The 21,265-nt window shown below is 43.1% G+C and overlaps 1 protein-coding gene across 5 annotated transcripts in view; it reads right to left on the bottom strand.

Annotated features, from left to right (window-relative positions):
* The window catches only part of LOC115176042 (sodium bicarbonate cotransporter 3), a 67,740-nt gene that overhangs the window by 36,608 nt on the left and 9,867 nt on the right, over positions 1 to 21,265 (bottom strand). The window contains exon 1 of one of the 5 annotated variants that reach the window (XM_029735783.1): positions 15,899 to 16,234. The exons of the other annotated variants lie outside the window; for them this stretch is intronic. Within the exon in view, the coding sequence (XP_029591643.1) occupies positions 15,899 to 15,934 (36 nt within the window). The 5' untranslated portion in view covers positions 15,935 to 16,234. Of the gene's footprint in view, positions 1 to 15,898; positions 16,235 to 21,265 lie in introns of those variants that run through there. 5 annotated transcript variants of the gene reach the window in all.

Below are 21,265 nucleotides of genomic sequence, written 5' to 3'. Positions count from 1 at the left end.
CAATTGCAGAGCTTCTGTATGCTTGTGGAGTCCAAATCAAGCTCCATATCGCATCGCTGTGCACCTCCCAAATGTTGTAACAAGGGCTATGTATACGGAGGGCTACGTGAATTCCATATAGCTCTGCATTGACATGATTGGTTGTTGGTAGGTGGGGGCGGTTCGTCCTGTATAAACACAAACTCACTTCCTTGACAACTTCCTTAACAACAGCTCTGCTCCGTGAAGCGCAATAATTATGAATACCCTGACTTTTGCAGAGGCCGCATCGCCGTAAATGCTGTACAGGCAATACAGACATCGGATTGACCATAAATCGGCTATAAACAGTGGAGGTTCTGCCTGGCTGGCAGTGTAGTGGAACAGGAGAGGTTCTGCCTTATTCTGGACCTAAGCTTGTCGCCTGGCTTCCCACCTTTGGGACAACGACTCCCATTGTTAGTAGGGCAGATAGGATATTTTTTCCATGGCAAAAATGTAAACACAAAGCAGACCAAACTCTTCGGTCCATTAAAAACCTGCTGTATGTAAGATATAGTGCGCTACAGCTCGGAAAGGAAATAAATATGACTCTGGATGACAACATAAGGATGTCCGTTTCCGACATTAAAAGAAGTTCAATCTGCTTCGTGTTTTGTTGAGTACCACGATACTGGCATCGTCCCAGCCCGAATTGTTAGGGTGGAGACATGAGCATCTCGTCATTATACACAGATCTCTGGTGCAGTGGAACAGAGGAGGTTCTGTCTGAGGATGAAAGTTCATAGAAAAACTGTTGTAGGCCAGTTACAGTTGAAGTTTACATACACTTAGGTTGGAGTCATTTTCAACCACTCCACAAATTTCGCAAGTCAGTTAGGACATCCACTTTGTGCATGACACAAGTAATTTTTCCAACAATTGTTTACAGACAGATTATTTCATTTATAATTCACCCCCTCCTACCTCTCTGCGGATGACTTCGTCAACCATTTTGAAAAGAAGGTCGACGACATCCGATCCTCGTTTGTTATGTCAAACGACACCGCTGGTCCTGCTCACATTGGCCTACCCTATGCTCTTTCTCCCCTCTCTCTCCAGATGAAATCTTGCGTCTTGTGACGGCCGGCCGTCCAACAACCTGCCCGCTTGACCCTATCCCCTCCTCTCTTCTCCAGACCATTTCCGGAGACCTTCTCCCTTACCTCACCTCGCTCATCAACTCATCCTTGACCGCTGGCTACGTCCCTTCCGTCTTCAAGAGAGCGAGAGTTGCACCCCTTCTTAAAAAACCTACCCTCGATCCCTCCGATGTCAACAACTACAGACCAGTATCCCTTCTTTCTTTTCTCTCCAAAACTCTTGAACGTGCCGTCCTTGGCCAGCTCTCCTGCTATCTCTCTCAGAATTACCTTCTCAATCTAAATCAGTCAGGTTTCAAGGCTGGTCATTCAACTGAGACTGCTCTTCTCTGTGTCACGGAGGCTCTCCACACTGCTAAAGCTAACTCTCTCTCCTCTGCTCTCATCCTTCTAGACCTATCTGCTGCCTTTGATACTGTGAACCATCAGATCCTCCTCTCCACCCTCTCCGAGTTGGGTATCTCCGGCGCGGCTCACTCTTGGATTGCGTCCTACCTGACAGGTCGCTCCTACCAGGTGGCGTGGCGAGAATCTGTCTCCGCACCACGTGCTCTCACCACTGGTGTCCCCCAGGGCTCAGTTCTAGGAGCTCTCCTATTCTCGCTATACACCAAGTCACTTGGCTCTGTCATATCCTCACATGGTCTCTCCTATCATTGCTACGCAGACGACACACAATTAATCTTCTCCTTTCCCCCTTCTGATAACCAGGTGGCGAATCGCATCTCTGCATGTCTGGCAGACATATCAGTGTGGATGACGGATCACCACCTCAAGCTGAACCTCGGCAAGACGGAGCTGCTCTTCCTCCCGGGGAAGGACTGCCCTTTCCATGATCTCGCCATCACGGTAGACAACTCCATTGTGTCTTCCTCCCAGAGTGCTAAGAGCCTCGGCGTGACCCTGGACAACACCCTGTCGTTCTCCGCTAACATCAAGGCGGTGACCCGATCCTGTAGGTTCATGCTATACAACATTCGCAGAGTACGACCCTGCCTTACACAGGAAGCGGCGCAGGTCCTAATCCAGGCACTTGTCATTTCCCGTCTGGATTACTGCAACTCCCTGTTGGCGGGGCTCCCTGCCTGTGCCATTAAACCCCTACAACTCATCCAGAAAGACGCAGCCCGTCTGGTGTTCAACCTTCCCAAGTTCTCTCACGTCACCCCGCTCCTCCGCACACTCGCATCTGCTACAAGACCATGGTGCTTGCCTACGGAGCTGTGAGGGGAACGGCACCTCCGTACCTTCAGGCTCTGATCAGGCCCTACACCCAAACAAGGGCACTGCGTTCATCCACCTCTGGCCTGCGGGCCCCCCTACCTCTGCGGAAGCACAGTTCCCGCTCAGCCCAGTCAAAACTGTTCGCTGCTCTGGCACCCCAATGGTGGAACAAGCTCCCTCACGACGCCAGGACAGCGGAGTCAATCACCACCTTCCGTAGACACCTGAAACCCCACCTCTTTAAGGAATACCTGGGATAGGATATAGTAATCCTTCTACCCCCCCCCCCCCCCCCCCAAAGTGGTTGCTCTACTGGATATCATAAGGTGAATGCACCAATTTGTAAGTCTGCTAAATGACGTAAATGTAAATGTATCACGACTCCAGTGGGTCAGAAGTTCGCTGTGCCTATAAACAGCTTGGAAAATTCCAGAAAATTATGTCATGGCTTTAGAAGCTTCTGATAGGCTAATTGACATAATTTGATTCAATTGGAGGTGTACCTGTGGATGTATTTCAAGGCACACCTTCGAACTCAGTGCCTCTTTGCTTGACATCATGGGAAAATCAAAAGAAATCAGCCAAGACCTCAGAAAAACAAATGTAAACCTCCAGAAGTCTGGTTCATCCTTGGGAACAATTTCCAAATGCCTGAAGGTACCACGTTCATCTGTACAAACAATAGTATGCAAGTATAAACACCATGGGACCACGCAGCATGTCATACCGCTCAGGAAGGAGACGCGTTCTGTCTCCTAGAGATGAACGTACTTTGGTGTGAAAAGTGCAAATCAATCCCAGAACAACAGCAAAGGACCTTGTGAAGATGCTGGAGGAAACAGGTACAAAAGTATCTATATCCACAGTAAAACGAGTCCTATATCGACATAACCTGAAAGGCCGCTCAGCAAGGAAGAAGCCACTGCTCCAAAACCGCCATAAAAAAGCCAGACTACGGTTTGCAGCTGCACATGGGGACAAAGATCGTACTTTTTGGAGAAATGTCCTCTGGTCTGATGAAACAAAAATAGAACTGTTTGGCCATAATGACCATCGTTATGTTTGGAGGAAAAAAGGGGAGGCTTGCAAGCCGAAGAACACCATCCCAACCGTGAAGCACGGGGGTGGCAGCATCATGTTGTGGGGATGCTTTGCTGCAGGAGGGACTGGTGCACTTCACAAAATAGATGGCATCATGAGGCAGGAAAATTATGTGGATATATATATCGAAGCAACATCTCAAGAAATCAGTCAGGATGTTAAAGCTTGGTCGTGAATGGGTCTTCCGAATGGACAATGACCCCAAGCATACTTCCAAAGTTGTGGCAAAATGGCTTAAGGACAACAAAGTCAAGGTATTGGAGTGGCCATAACAAAGCCCTGACCTCAAGCCTATAGAAAATTTGTGGGCATAACTGAAAAAGGGTGTGCGAGCAAGGAGGCCTACAAAACCTGACTCAGTTACACCAGCTCTGTCAGGAGGAATGGGCCAAAGCTTGTGGAAGGCTACCCGAAACATTTGACCCAAGTTAAATAATTTAAAGGCAATGCTACCAAATACTAATTGAGTGTATGTAAACTTCTGACCCACTGGGAATGTGATGAAAGAAATAAAAGCTGAAATAAATCATTCTCTCTAGTATCATTCTGACATTTCACATTCTTAAAATAAAGTGGTAATCCTAACTGACCTAAAACAGGGAATTTTTACTAGGATTAAATGTCAGAAATTGTGAAAAACTGAGTTTAAATGTATTTGGCTAAGGTGTATGTAAACTTCCGACTTCAACTGTATATCCTAGAATAATAAAAGGGAGAAGTAATTACTACAGTACGCCTAGAAGATGGTATGAGAAGATGGTATGAGATGAGACGCGATCAAGATATGACTTATCTTGCAGATTAGCTGCCTAACTTCTGATTAACGGCCCGGGCCCGGTTTCCCGATAGCGATTGAACTTGGGCTTACGAGTGTTTTAACGATGCATCTTTCCTACAACGGACAATGACGTAACATGCGTTTCCTCCCAAAACACCACGTAGAGAGAATGTTTGCTAAGTACACCGTTGAGGCGTGTGTCGATACTGATAGGATCAAAAGAAAAGCAGCGCTGCTGTCAGATCAGCAAATCTTACCTTAACGTTGTAATTATACCACAATACTGGCAACTGATCAACTCCCAGGCAGCTTGTTCTAATGCTTACCCTATAAAAAAAGTACTAAATCTTGCTCCCGAGTGGCCGCAGCGTTCTAAGGCACTGCATCGCAGAGCTTATGGCGTCACTACAGACCAGGTTTGTCACAACTGGCCGTGACCGGGAGTCCCATAGGGTGTCGCACAATTGGCCCAGCGTCGTCCGGGTTAAGGGAGGGTTTGGCCGGGGGGGGGCTTTACTTGGCTCATCGCTCCCTAACGACTCCTTGTGGTGGGCCGGGCGCCTGCAGGATGACTTCGGTCGTCACTTGAACAGTGTTTCCTCTGACACATTGGTGTGGCTGGCTTACAGGTTAAGCGGGCGGGTGTTAAAAAGCACATGTTTCGGAGGATGCACGACTTGACCTTCGCCTCTCCCGAGCCCAGGAGTTGCAGCAATGAGACAACATCGGAATTTGATCGCGATTGGATATCACGAAATTGGGGAGAAAAAGGAGGTAAAATACAAAAAAAGATTCAAAATAAGCACAAAATCAAGATTTGGCACATCATTGTGCACATGTTACGCACTGTGGCAGACGGCAGGGAGAGGTGAGGGGAGTGGTTATTGAGGGGAGATATCCTGCAGCCCGCTGGCTCCACCCCCGAGCCTTATATGGACTTCCAGACCCAACGTGAATTTTACTTCACTTGTGGACAGTGAAGTAATTAGTGAATTCCCCCTTCTTCCCCAGTGTACAAAAATCCTTAAAACTTCCCATTTGCATTCTAGTTGTGCTACTGGTGCATGTTTTGTTATTTAACTTGGTGACGCAGAAACCCCACACCCTTGATCCTGCTACAGCATCATTAAATATATTGAGGCAAAGATTACAGACAGTAGTAATGTACAAATAGCTAAATCAAACTCAACTGGATGTACATGAAATTGATTTTAATATAATTTAAATATATAGGTCTATACAGGGGTTGGAACAGTAATTATATTCCAATAATTTAATTCAGAACAGAACCAATATACCTTTCGTTCTGTTCTACTGTTCCGACCTGCAAAATAAAGTTCTGAACCGGTTCGAACCAAAAAAAGTACCGGTTTATATCGTTCCTTTGTAAACCTCTGAAATATATATATTTTTTTACATTTAGCTCGACATTATTTACTTCACCAATCAGTGCTGATAGAGCAGTTTAGGAGCGGGCAAGCTATAGTTGTTTACATGCACGATGGACAGACAAATGTAGGGCGAGAGATGTGATTTTTGCAGGTGGGGAGAAAGCAAGAGAGGGTGGGTGAGGAGGCTTGGTTTGAAGCGCTTGGCATCTTGTTGTTATGACATGCATTATTTGAATTATGCCCACAGAATTATACCTACGGAGGATTGGCTTCTATGGAGGAACTTTGAATGTCTTTGAACTATCGAGAGTTGGCTTAACGTTGGACTAGAGCGAAAGCAAGCTTGTGTGTGCAGAGCGTAATAAATCCAATGTGAAACATGATAACTATAGTATCCTTAACTAGCATTGAAAAAGTTAATCCATTCTTCTGTAATTAAAAATTCTCCCTAATTTCAGAATCACGCTTGTAATGTCAGTAGGCTACATTATCCTATGCTTCGGAAGGGGAGAGGCAGGTAGCCCACACACGAACACACACCCACAAAGATTTTCAGCTGACAGGCAGACACTGGAATAAGTTTCTGAGTGACAGAGAGAGGGCTTTGCATAAGAGCTTTGTGTTTTTTTGTGGGACTGAAAAAAATGCCCGGAAAGTAAAACAACGCTATTAAATCGGTTCCCATGCTTTTAAAATATTGGTTCTGTTCCAAAACAGTATAGATCTCGTTAGTTCTGATTCTGTTCCTCCAGTTTTTGGTTCTGTTTCCTGAACCGGTTCCAACCCCTGGGTCTATGTATTTTAATACAGTCATCTCGATTTTCATTGAATCATCCTTTTATCATAAGCTTGTTATTAACAATTGCAAAGACATTGGCATCATTGTATTTGTAGTCATATTCATTCTGAAGTTATCGTCGGTCACAGAATGACAGATAAAATCAAGATGTTTATCTTAAGCGGAGATCTTCTGTGTATAAAGTGACACGGAAGGGCCAAACATTTTCTAACAACGCACTTAGCCATTCTGGTCTGGAAGGCAAACGGATTTGGTAAATAACAAGCGTTTTCAAGAGCAATAGCACTAACAATAGTTTTAGGAAACAGCTCGGAGATTTAACGATGCTCCTGTGAAGGTTTCTAACGATGAATTTAGTCTTAAGGTGCTTTCGGGAAACGGGGCCCTGAACTATGATGCAGAGGAACATCTTTAAGTTTTAATAAGGTGGCTTTGGAAAATATACGAATCACCAAGATGTCTGTGACAGGCTATTGAAACGCCATAAATAAAGCAATACTATTAGCCCAATGAAATGAAATAGCATAACAGTCATGATCGTGGCACTGGACAAAAGGACCATTTACAATGTTCCAAAAGGTATTCATATTTCACGCCTTGTAGCAACAACACTACCTAACAGAAACGTTCACACTTCATAGTGACAACCTCTTGATCCCAAAGTCCAATTAAAAACAGATTTGTTTTGAATCAGTGCTATACTGATAATAATAATTACACTTGATATGTGACCAGAATCCAACCGAACCTAATACAAAGCCTCTTAGCCCTCATTACTGATGTTTCACACCATTCCCCTCTGTTTCCTATGGCCCCGACGAGGACAGACAGGCAAGTCTCTCAATCTATTTCAGCCCCACATGAGGTATTGTGACTGGGAGAGGAGGCTATTTTTGACCTGCCTGAGCCTCCATAACGGATGCAAAAATACCACCGGGGTGAACCAGAACTCTGCTGGCTTAGATCTACTATACTGAGGAGTTTGGCTGGATTAAGTTGGATACGGGGAAAAGTTGTATGGCTAAAAGAAGGAAAAAGTAATGTTGCTGTAAGTAGAATTCTCTAGTGTTTCTGGATTTTATTTCTGTAAAACAAGGAGTGCTGTCCACTGGACCGCTCAGTTATGGTTTAGAAACCATCAGAGCAGCACTTGTCCCGTCCGTAATTACAGACAGGTTATTTCAGAAATTCTTAATAGAATAGAAATAAGCCTACTTTATACCGTATTTTACTAAATGACGGTACTGATGCAGTGACTGTTTTGGGTTTTTACTTTACCTTCTATAATGGAATTTCAATGTTTTGTTTGTTTAATCTGGTATGCTGAATTTACTCCACTACTCATGTCGTCTCTCTCTCTCTCACCAAACCCCGCCACCTGTCACTCAAGGAGCGCAGTTGTTGTTACTCGATCACAAGGTCATTTGCAGACAGTTCACTCAGAGTTACTGTACTGTCTTTGGTTCACTCTTTGGTCTGCATGGTCAATGGAGCAGATGCAACAATATGTTGATGACAACCATGTTGCTTTCCACTTTACTTCTTAATATAAATCCGCAAGTGTTCTATAATTACACTATTAGTTTGTGTATCTTACTGTCTGCAAACAGCTAGCTCGTCTTTTCTTAGCAAGTTATGGCTCAAATAAATTGTGTTAGCCGCTAATGCTTATCGCTAGTTAGCTAGCTACTAAATGTACTGAGTCAGAGCAAACATAGCTAGCTAATAAAGCCTGATACCAGTGCTGGTGTAGGCCTAAATCAGCATGTTGTTTTCTAAATGAGAGAGGAATAGGCAAAGCATGAATATGTTAGCTACATGAAGTAAGAGAAAACATTTCATGTAGCTAAAGATTATAAGGTCCCACACCCCTGGGAAACACTGACCAACACTTTGGTTCCTACCCTGTCACAATAACGCATCCAAAAAGATCCTATTAGTATTCTAATTCCTAATTCTATGAACGCCTCCCTGGCTTTGCCATCCGTTGTCATGTCAAACGGCACTGTATTCAAAGTGCCCAACAGTTCACCCAAGTGTTTTGATCTAAATTGCAAGTGAAATTGCAAATGCAATATTTGGTCAAAAATAAGGTCTACATTTTTGTGCAGCCCTACATGACAGTGTGGAAATTATCTCAAATTAGATAAACTTTTGATTGAAATTTGATTGAACAGTATAAAACAATCAGAATGGGGAAAGACATCCTAGGGTCATGCCATATCGCTCAGCCCTAAGGCCTATATGGTACTTGGTTGGTAAGTGATGAAGAAGAATATCAGTGTATTTGAGGGCTTTAAATGCAACATCTCCTCCACTGGAGGAGGATTTGAGATATCCCACCAATCACAAAGAAACACTGCTGCTAAGCAGCGGAGAGAGCTGATACAATGGGTGAGGATGTTAAACACACAGTAGGAGGATAGGAACATTACATTTACATTTAAGTCATTTAGCAGACGCTCTTATCCAGAGCGACTTACAAATTGGTGCATTCACCTTATGATATCCAGTGGAACAACCACTTTACAATAGTGCATCTAAATCTTTTAAGGGGGGGGGGGGGGGTTAGAAGGATTACTTTATCCTATCCCAGGTATTCCTTAAAGAGGTGGGGTTTCAGGTGTCTCCGGAAGGTGGTGATTGACTCATATATATATATATATATATATATATATATATATGCACAGAGCACATATCTCTGACATTGGGGTCCCTTTTGCTCCGACCCCTCTCTCCACTGAACTATACAAGCCCCTCTTGCACTGAGCCTCCATTCTCATGAAGAGCACGTCTGCTCGAGCTACTACAAACAGAGACACACAGACAGATACAGAGGTACACCACGCACACATTTGCAGTGCTCACAAAGGCAGTCCCCCAAGGAGCAGAGCATCCATGGTGAAGGACACTGTTTGAAGGACACTGTTTGAAGGACACTTCATGGTGGTGGCCTAGCGGTTAAGAGCGTTGGGACAGTAACTGAAAGGGCACTGGTTCTAATCCAAGAGCCGACTAGGTGAGAAATCTGTTGATGTGCCCTTGAGCAAGGCACTTCATCATAATTGCTCCTGTAAATCTCTGGATTAGAGGGTCTGTGAAATGACTAAAATGTGATTGAGAGCGCTGTCTGAGAGACAAACGAGATTGGCAGAATAGTCAGCTCTGGCAATCAGTGTGCAAGTAGGACTGCCAACATAAAGCTGTGTTTTAAATCTAAACTAGGCCTAGCTAAAAGTCTTACAAGAGTCAATTCAAATGGAACAAATTGTATTTTTCATATCAGTCACAGCACAAGTGACATGCGTCTTGAAAAAAACGTGTCTACGACACACAGCTAGTCTACCTGTAAACAGAGAGTACACACATACAAAACATGCTCTTTCGATGACATAGACTTACTAGGTGAATCCATGTGAAAGCTATGATCCCTTTTTGATGTCACTTGTTAAATACACTTCAATCAGCGTAGATATAGGGTATGAGACAGGTTAAAGAAGGATTTTTAAGCCTTGAGACAATTGAGACATGGATTCCGTATGTGTCATTCAGAGGGTGAATGGGAAAGACAAAATATGAAGTGCCTTTGAACGGGGCATACCCTTCATCTAGGTGCCAAGCGCCCCGGTTTGTGTCAAGAACTGAAACGCTGCTGGGTTTTTCACGCTCAATAGTTTCCCGTGTGTATCAAGAATGGCCCACCACCCAAAGGACATCCAGCCAACTTGACACAACTGTGGGAAGCATTGGAGTCAACATGGGCCAGCATCCCTGTGGAACGCTTTCGACACCTTGTGTAGAGTTCATGCCCTGACGAATTGAGGCTGTTCTGATGCCAAAAGTGGTGGGTGCAACTCAATATTAGCAAAGTGTTCTTATCTTTTGTACACTCATTAGTATGGCCTTTGGGTCTCCATCTCACCCCTCACGAGATAGCATCCATAATCGATTTCAAGAGTCATCACACTGGCCGGGGAACTGCAGCAGTGATCTATTCCATTCCTTTCCATGTGACTGTCTTACGATGACATTGAGATTCACACCACCTATACATTACCATAATCACCTCTCTCCTGTTTGAAATACCACCTTGGAAGAACAGCGAGCACCTGCCTGCTGTCCTGACCTCTGTGTCCCAAATGGCACCCTATTCCCTGCATAGTGCACTACGTTTGACCAGAGCCCTATGGACCCTGGTCGTAAGTAGTGCACAGTATTGGAAAAAAAGGTGCCATTTGGCAAGTAACCGACTTCTCTTCTGCTGCTCGTGGATTTCCACGGCAATTAGCTCTCTGACAGTCTCTTGATGGGGGAATGGTAATAAAAGTGAAAGGTGAGCCAGGAAATAAAGACAGGGGTTTGATAGCGGGCCAGGACTAGTGGAGTGATGATGCTGGGCTGGGCTCAGTGGGCTGAATAACTACAGTTGTTGACTGTTCATTGTGATGGGGACTTGGGGAGGCTAGAGACTGAATCCGTTTAATACATCGACCGGATACAAGGCATCAAATAGGCTAGGCTATATAATAAGCCAGCGTTTACACTTGAGAAAAGCAGATTATTCCAGGTTCATTACCAGTTCAAAGCCTCTTAAAATATACCTAGTGCCTAAATAAAATAACCGTCATAACATTATATGATGTCCGGACACCGTATATATATATATAATACCAGTCTGTAAAGGGTGCGTACTGGCGGCAGAGAAGTCAGGCGCAGGAGAGCAAAAACTGTGTTCCAACGGAGCAGTTTAATAATAAAAACCACCGGAAAATAGAACAAACAATCAATGGGTAACAAAACCCGTCGCACACCAGATAACGTGCACATGCACTTACAACAAACAATTCTGGACAAGGACATGGGGGGGAACTGAGGGTTAAATCCACAACATGTAATGATGGAATTGAAACCGGGTGTGTGGGAAGACAAGACAAAACAAATGGAAAATGAAAAGTGGATCGATGATGGCTAGAAGACCGGCGACGCCGACAGCTGAACGCCGCCTGAACAAGGAGAGGCATCGACTTCGGCGAAAGTCGTGACACAGTCAAAGGTTGGGACACCTACTTTTTACATTGTAAAATAATATTGAAGACTTCACAACTATGAAATAACACATATGGAATCATGTAGTAACCAAAAAGCGATAAACACACTTTTTATTTTTTTATTTCAGATTCTTCAAAGTAGCCACCCTTTGCCTTGATGACAGCTTTGCACACTCTTTACATTCTCTCAACCAGCTTCAAGAGGAATGCTTTTCCAATAGCCTTGAAGGAGTTCCCACATATGCTGAGCACTTGTTGGCTGGTTTTCCTTCACTCTGCGGTCCAACCCATCCCATAACCATCTCAATTTGGTTGAGGTCATGGGGATTGTGGAGGCCAGGTCATCTGATGCAGCACTCCATCACTCTCCCTGGTTAAATAGCCCTTACACACCCTGGAGGTGTGTTTGGGGTCATTGTCCTGTTGAAAAACAAATGACAGTCCCACTGAGCACACACCAGATGGGACGGCGTATTGCTGCAGAATGCTGTGGTAGCCATGCTGGTTAAGTGTGCCTTGAATTCTAAATAAAATCACAGACACTGTCACCAGCAAAGCACCCCCACACCATCACACCCCCTCCTCCATGCTTCACAGTGGGAACCACACATGTGGAGATCACCCGTTCACCTACACTGCGTCTCACAAAGACACGGCGGTTGGAACCAAAAATCTTACATTTGGACTCATCAGACCAAAGGACAGATTTCTACCGGTCTAATGTCCATTGCTCATGTTTCTTGGCCCAAGCAAGTCTCTTCTTCTTATTGGTGTCCTTTAGCAGTAGTTTCTTTGCAGCAATTCGACCATGAAGGCCTGATTCATGCAGTCTCCTCTGAACAGTTGATGTTGAGATGTGTCTGTTACTTGAACTCTGTGAAGCATTTATTTGGGCTGCAATTTCTGAGGCTGGTAACTAATGAACTTATCCTCTGCAGCAGAGGAAACTCTGGGTCTTCCTTTCCTGTGGCGGTCCTCATGAAAGCCAGTTTCATCATAGCGCTTGATGGTTTTTGCGACTGCACTTGAAGAAACTTCCAAAGTTCTTGGAATTCTCCGCATTGATTGACCTTCATGTCTCAAAGTAATGATGGACTGTCATTTCTCTTTGCTTATTTGAGCTGTTCTTGCCATAATATGGACTTTTACCAAATAGGGCTATATTCTATATACCTCCCCACCTTGTCACAACACAATTGATTGGCTGAAACGCAGAAAGAAATTCCACAAATGTACTTTTAACAAGGCACACCTGTTAATTGAAATTAATTCCAGGTGACTATGTCATGAAGCTGGTTGAGAGTGTGCAAAGCTGTCATCAAGGCAAAGCGTGGCTACTTTGAAGAATCTCAAATATAAAATATATTTTGATTTGTTTAATACTTTTTTGGTTGCAACATGATTCCATATGTGTTATTTCATAGTTTTGATGTCTTCACTATTATTCTACAATGTAGAAAATAGTAAAAATGAAGAAAAACCCTTGAATGAGTAGGTGTGTCCAAACTTTTGACTGGTACTGTATACACAGTACATTCGGAAAGTATTCAGACCCCTTGACTTTTTCCACATTTTGTTACGTTACAGGCTTATTCCCAAAAAAAATCCTCATCAGTCTATACAAAATACCCCATAACGACAAAGCGAAAAAAGGTTTTTAGAAATGTTTGCAAATTTATAAAAAAAAAAAACTGAAATATCACATTTACATAAGTATTCAGACCTTTTGCTACCCAATTAATTCTCTTTTACTCGTCTATTCAAAATCAAATAGAAATTCACTAATTGTAGGCTAACTGTAAGCCGCCCTGCACAATCAATGAACTAACAGCATCGCCTCAGGTTACTTCTCTCCCCGACTCATGGGGAGAGAAAATCCAAAATGTAGCGTAAGGTCCATCCAGTATGCACAATAATACAGTCCACACTCAAAGGCGATTACTCGAATTTGTGTAATTTTGGAGCATAGGCTAGACCAATTATGGAACAAAGACATCCTAAATCAGTTTTGTTTTATGTTTTTCTGCCATGTGTAATATGCGGTAGGCTATGCATTGTATAACAGCACAATCAATATCTTAATTCAGGCTTTTCTTTCGTGCTTGGGCTCATTAGCCTAATAAGCTCTAATATGCATATGGGTGTTATGAATTAATCATCACCTTAGAAAGTGCTGTCCATTTTGTTGTTAGGCTTTGAAACAACATCCACAAACAAACATGTTTTACACTGTTTCAACCTACTGTTGAACTTCTTTCTCCAAACTGATCATCACAGTGAGGTGAGTTTTAAAGGCATGATACTGTTTTGATGTGATTTTCAACTGCATTTGCATTGATGTCAGTGTGGTTATTGGGACAATAGAGCCCTGAGTACCAGGCCATTAGCGACCTGATGGTAGTTAGCGAGTTGGGTACTACCAACGCATGTCCAGAGGGCATAAAAGGAGATTACAGTGACTCAACAGTGATCACTTGGAATTTTTATTGCGGCCCTGACTCATGATTGCCGGTGTGGCAGTAATACGGTCACCACAACAGTCCTAGACGGGAGTTTGTTTCTGCGGTAATGTCACGTTCGTCGTAAGGATGGGACCAAAACGCAGCGGGAATGTGAATACTCATCTTCTTTATTACGAAGAAAACCAAAACTTAATCAAAAACAACGACGAAAAAACAGTCCTGTGAGGCACACAGCTACACACGGAACAACTACCCACAAAAACCCATACAAAAACACCCCTACTAAATAGGACCTTCAATTAGAGGCAATGAGGAACAGCTGCCTCCAATTGAAGGTCAACCCAATAAACTAAACATAGAAATAGAAAAGCTAGAATGAACATAGAAATATACTAACATAGAACATTAACCAAAAAACCCCGAAACACATAAAACAAACACCCCCTGCCACGTCCTGACCAAACTACAACAACAAATAACCCCTTTACTGGTCAGGACGTGACAGGTAACATGGACTCTTAGAAACTAGCAAATGACACTTTGGTTGCCAAGGCAACGCCCCACAATGCACCAGCACACACAGAAATTTAAATGAATAAAATGGGTTTGGAACTTCTGACACTGGCAATTTGACTGGTAAACTCATGGGTTCACTCGCAATGGCTGCCTGGTATTGTGATGCAATAATTTCCATGGTAATGTAGAATGTTCGTTCAAATGATGTACACTGATGTGGCTCATGTAATGGAATGTATTTTTGGTCATGTCAGTTCAGTTGAATTAACAAATCACAGCACACTGATGGGTACACTTCCTGCTTTTACTTCCTGCTTTGCTCCTATTGGGTACACTTGCAATGGCCGACAGTTCTATTCATTCTATTTCTATGACAGCACATGCAGTCAGGAGCGAAAAAGATATATTACGGAGACCGCGGTCATTTGGCTGGCCAATTGCCGTCATCCATGGTTTTGATTTTTCTTAACATGTTAGACCAATAAACTGTATTTGTGTGTGTGTAAAGGGTCAGTTATTGTATAGTCTACAGTATCTGTTCGAATGGGGGCTACCATTTGAAATTAAATTTACTGAGCAATGAACACTGGTGCTTGTCACCGTGACTGTGTGTGAATGTGAAATTAATCGGTGTGGATGACTGGTGTTTAGTGTAGGAGTGATTTCAGAGACAGCCAGGTTCCCTCTATTCCAGGCTGTTGTTACTGGGCCTTGTTCCAGGCGGGGGGGGGGGGGGGATGACGTAAGTGAGGAGTCACTTAGCTCTAGAGACACACACCAGTCCTCTGAGTTGTATCTCCACCGTCACACATGGGCCAAACGCGATACCAGAGCCAGCAGCAAATTGCATGGCCCCCGCCCCCAGGAAATAGGCTAAAGCATAGGCTACACAGTCACGGAAACCATTTCCATTCCTCTCTAAAACACATTTTCCTCTCCTCGTATGTGCAACCTAATAACCACAGGTGTCTACATATTCCCCCTTCCATGTCATTCTCGCCTTATCTAGGCTATTTCAATAGCCAAACATTTTGTATTTCCCTCAATGTGTCTGACATCAACTTATATTCAATAGATAAACAATAAACATCATATCCATAATCTATACATTTTTATCAAAGGAGCATACTCTGGTCTGCTGCCCCATATTCCTCCTCTACTCCTCTCTCACGCTCTTTAAAGCAGCCATATCTGTTCCTGTCTCATTTTCTCCCATTCTGGCTCCTCAGGGCTAGTGAAGAGCGGGAAGGACCATTTCCTTTCTAAGAGGCATTTGTTGGTGAGGCAGGCGGGGACTCTCCCCCTATCACTCCCCCACCCCCCTCCCCCTCTGAGCTACATCCAATATTCTATTCGGTAACCACGACCACTGTTCTATGGTACAGCCAGACAATGTCAGAGATGGAGAAGACACACACGCGAACATGCACACAAAACAAAGAGACAGAGCAGACCTACCGTCAGCACATGCTCCCCTTCATGGTTCCCCTCCATCGGGGCTAAAACATCAGCGGCAGCCGAGGCAGCTGTGGCGTTAGCTGGCTTTGTCTCTCTGTTATCTCCCCTGTGTGTGTGTGTGTGTGTTTCTGTTAGCGTGTGTGTTTCTGTGAGCGTGTGTGTGTGTGTGTGTGTGTTGCTGTGAGCGTGTGTGTATGTGTGTGTGTGTGTGTGTGTGTGTGTGTGTGTGTCTGAGCTCTGACTAAGACACTGGAATACTGGGCTGCTGTTGCCTGCTTGTCTGTGTTAATACGGAGGGAGAAAGCAGAGTGCTGCCTGTCTTAAAACAGACCTGCTCCTCTCTGACAGCCCGCTCCTTTCTCAGCAGCCAATCCCCCGCCACCATGAATATTTCATTTGCCCAGCCAAGAGCGCACCCAGACGTCCACACAGAGAGGACATACACAGACACAGACTACACCCCCCCCCCCCCCCCCCACAGTAGCATTCAGGGCACACACCCACCCACACACACACACAAACATTACCCAGAGGGCATGGAGAATTGAGAAGGACAGACAGAGATGTACTCATTAAATGTCTTTGCCTCCTTTGATTCTGATACATTAGTGATCTTTATCACAGTCTCAAGGTCATGTACACGTCTTTCAGCACCTTCTAATCCCATAGAGACTCATGGCCACATGAGGTCGTCAAACATAGGGAAATAACAGTGTAACATCATACAATGGTAATAGACAGAAGATGGTAAATCAAGGTCTCTGTCCCAAATGAAACCCTATTCCCTATATAGTGCACTACTTTTGGCCAGAGCCCTACAGAAGTGGTGCCCTGCACTATGTGCCCTGCACTATGGGCCCTGGTCAAAAGTAGTACACCTCATAGGGAATAGGGTGCCATTTGGGATGCCTAGGCCTACACCGCCTAAATAAAATAAAATGTTCAACTTTTAGTCGCAATCACAGAAAGGTAGCCTACAACAAGTGATGAATGGCTAAAGACGGGACAGAACCATACATCTGATCATTGCCTCACGTACAACACAGTTCTGATGAAACTGGGGGGCAGGGTGACACCTAATGGCCAACTCTGAATCTCACATGGAGGCAAAGCATTGGCACGCCAGTTGACACACATTTTTAGATTCTAGCAGACATTCTTATCCAGAGTGACTTACAGGAGCAATGAGGGTGAAGTGCCTTGACCAAGGACACATCGGCAGATTTTTCACCTAGTTGGCTCTGGGATTCGAACCGGCGAACTTTCAGTTTATTTATTTTTAAACCGGATTTGAAGGTCAGGCTCTCCAATTATGTTCTTGTACTATGTGTACTGTCAGCAAGACAGTGTCTCATTTTGACCAAATGAGTCCCAAATAGCACCCTATTCCTTATTTAAGTATTGGCTCTGGTCAAAAGTAGTGCAGTATATAGAGAATAGGGTGCCATTTGGGACTCAGCCTACAACAGGCAGTCTATTCGTAAGCACCATGGACTCACCACCAGCTCTGGAGACCATTATCCACCACTGCACGGAGAGAGACCGATCACATGGCCGACAGCAAAGACTCACTCAGTCTTTTAATCTGAGAGGATTATTAACCAGATTGGATTAGTATAGTAGAGGGCTGGAGAGCTGAGACATGAAGCCAACAGGTGGGATTGACCAGTAGCCATGATCAATTAGATTACCCCAGATCATCCGTGAGAAGGCTGGGCGCCCTGGCTGGAGGTGTGCTGTGCTCCCCCTGGGGCATCATTTTACTCCTGGGTTTTTTCTGGATCAAAATGGGGCTAAAGTGGTGACCACGGGCATGGCCAATGGTCAGGTTGCTGACCAACATTCTTTAAGCCCGCCTGTCGGCAGCAGTAACAAAATTTAGCTGTTTTAAAGCACATTTCCTGCAATTTTACATATTTTGCCATGTGACTGAGAACATTTTGCCGCTTTAAAGCACATTTCCTGCAATTCTACCACGGCTTAAAATTAGGCGGGTAGATTTTGTATTGGCGAGGTAAGATATCTATTTCACCAGCCACGTCGGCGGGTGGTCAGGGCTCCACAGTGCGAGCATTTGTGAATGAAAATAGTCAAGTATGATCACATGTATAGCAAAATAAATGCTGCTGTATCTGATCTCAAATGATTTCTTCCGTTTTGTTTCAAAGCTGGTAAATTTAAACGCACAAAGTCAAAGAACTACGAATCCTACTATAGCCAATCCCGCCTCGCGCTGCAACACTGTCTGGCTGGGGGCTGTGTGCAGGTGAAGAGCTGAGTAAAGATTCATTTTGAGAAGCACTCTGCACAGGTAGACAAGTTGGTCTAATTTACTTGAAAGGAAGTCTACTGAAGTGAGACTTTGTCCTTGTGTTTCTTGGCTATTTACACTGTTTTGTTCACAAGCTAGGTTGTTTTTCAATGTTTGAGTTTCAACTGTTAGACAAGAGAAGACAATTTGGGCAACTACTCAAACTCTCAATCGCACAGGTGCAAACATGAAGAATGTCGCGTTACCGAGATAACCTTTCACCCTTAACAGGGAAGGTGAAATTGTTTGTCTCATCTGTGATATTTTGGTTAAAAGACTCAGGTCACAAAAAAATGAAATTAAACGATATACCACATTACTTCTAACTAGTAATACATGTATTGTTTTAGAAACATTACAAAGCATGTTCATCCATTTTTGGTGTTTTGTTTGTGTAATTTTAGCTGTAAAAAAATATGTTGTCTGGTAAAAAATCTGAATGGCTGGTAGATTTTTACATCCACCTGCCACAGTGGCTGGTGGACCAAAAAGTAAATGTTAGGCCCTTTAATTCTACACATTTTGCTATGGTTTATGCTATCTGAGTGACTCAAACATTATAACAAAATCAATGGGGGCACCATGCCATAACAAAAATACTCTTGAATGGATCATTATTGGAATTTTAGATTCTCCGTCGAACTTATATTTGTGTGATTTTTTTGTTCTCAAAGATGATGTTCTAAAAAATATCTATATATAGGTCATTTTCTACATACTCTATATCTGGTTTTAGCCTAGTCGTTTAAGTTTAAACGGAAAACGTTTTTCCATCCCACTTTTTATTTTCTAAATGTACTGTTTGGACATAGGCGTCCCGAAAAAAAACTGCCCGTCCAATGCAGAAAAAAACTGTCCTCCAAGCTGATTTCACTGACCAATTCAATTAGGCCTACACCCTATTTGTGTGAGACAGAGAGGAAGAGGCCTCATTTCTGAAGGTTTCACTATGCTACAACAATGTCACATTCAAGGTAGGGCTAGGCCGTATACCGTATTTTACCTGTATTGATGCACAGACCGGTTTGGGTTTTTACTATACCTTCTATAACAGTATTTGAATGTTTGTTTGTTACATATGATATGTATAACGGCCATTTTTATAGTTTACTCTGCTACTTGAGTCATCTGTCATCTCTCTCCTCATGCCGCTTTCCACACAGACCTATCTCCTTGCGTTCAGTCTGCATGGTCAATGCAGCACATCAAATCAAATCAAATTGTATTTGTCACATGCGCCGAATGCAACAGGGGTAGACCTTACCGTGTAAGTAAGCATTTCAAACATTCAAATACTGTTATAGAAGGTAAAGTGTTGATGACAACATATGTTTTCACTTTACTTCTTAATATAAATCCACTAGACTAGCGTTCTACAATCACACTATTAGTTTGTGTTTCTTACATCTGCAAACAGCTAGTTTGTCTTTTCTTAGCAAGTTGGGCCTAAATCGTGCTAATTGCTAGCTAGCTGGCTGGCTAGCTAGCTAATAAATGGACTCTCTCTAAATGGAGTCTGAGCAAACGTAACTAGCTATACAGCCTGATAATACCAAGGATGGTGCGACCTAACTCAGCATGTTGTTTGTACAACGATATCTTCTAAATCAAAGAGGAATGCGCAAAGCATGAATATGTTACCTACATGAAGTAGCTAAGAAGAAACATTTAATGTAGCCAAAGGTTATAGTCCCCTAGGAAACACTGACCGTCACTTTGAATCCTACCCTGTCACAATAACTCCTCCCTGGCATTTTCATGTCAAACAACACAGAATGGAGAAAGACCCATTGAAATCACTTAGAATGTATGTGTTGGCACCCTAGATTCACGCACTACTCATAAAGCAAATGTCAAACTTTTATTATTCAAAAACATAAAATACCGTCGTAAAAAAAAAAAAATACAGTGATATGATATTTTGGCCATTTTGCCCAACTTTAATTCATGTCAATTGCTTGACTCACCAGTCAAGAACCAAGCTATATCCAGATATTACTATGATCTTGCATGATTGAAAATAATCTAAACTAGAAAAGAGCAGCCAAATGTGTGTTTTCAACTGGATGTTTTTGACAGATGGAAGAGTAGCCTACTCTTGTTTGTTTAGCTACGCTCTTAATCTAACTAGGCAGCAATCACCTTGTCACTTAGGTGGCAAAGATTTTGGTACCCATCCAAAACTGGTGCCAGGAGCACAGATTTGGCCCCATCTTTTAGTGATGCGTGAAAAAGAAATAGGTAGTTACATATCGGGTTATTCTTTTTGACAATATATCATTTTGACAATATCGCAATATTATTTATGCGCCAGTTTGCTGAACCCGCACGAAAACTCCTGTATTTTTCCTTCAGTTTGTTCTCCATCTTCTTTTAAAATATGGAGCCAATTTCTTTTCAGATCTTTTGTTTCCATGGCTGATTAAAACTAATTTTCTCATGGCTCATGCCTAGGCAACAGAAGACTTTGCTACAACACCTTCCTTTCAGCAAGGAGCAACAAAGTTTCATCACATTGTAAAGAACCTATGTTACTGCAGAAATGGACTCAACCGCACAAATGCCCGGCTGTCCCGTCTTTAGTCAGATGTCCCCCACAAAAACAAAAACAAATATTAAACGGTTCTGAAAGTAATTTTATTTTCATCCATAATCGGCAGTTTCACGATTATACGGTAATTGTGCCAGCCCTAACTGAAATACACCCCTCCAGTTCTGGAGGATATGACAAATGTCTGAACTAGGTCTATGTTAGTACAACTATGTTACTTTATCATAGCTCGAAAAACATAATTTGCACAGACATGACATTTTCAACTTACGAAACATGAGGTCCAACAATCAAATCATAAAAACACTGCCTTTTGTAGGGCCCTATAAAATCAGTAGAAATATTTTGCCTGATTCCGTAATTTTCCCTAAAATTCAGTTTTTTCAGTTATTCTAGGTTTAGGTTTCCCTGTTTTTTTATGTAGAAAAACAACTAAATTCGATTTTCTAAGTCAACAACAATGCTTAAACTACATCAGGAGTCCACTTTTGAGGTCTGGGAAAAA

The sequence above is a fragment of the Salmo trutta genome, chromosome 36 (genome assembly GCF_901001165.1).
Source record: "Salmo trutta chromosome 36, fSalTru1.1, whole genome shotgun sequence".
Lineage (NCBI taxonomy): Eukaryota > Metazoa > Chordata > Actinopteri > Salmoniformes > Salmonidae > Salmo > Salmo trutta.
This window is presented reverse-complemented; position numbering and strand designations above follow the sequence as displayed.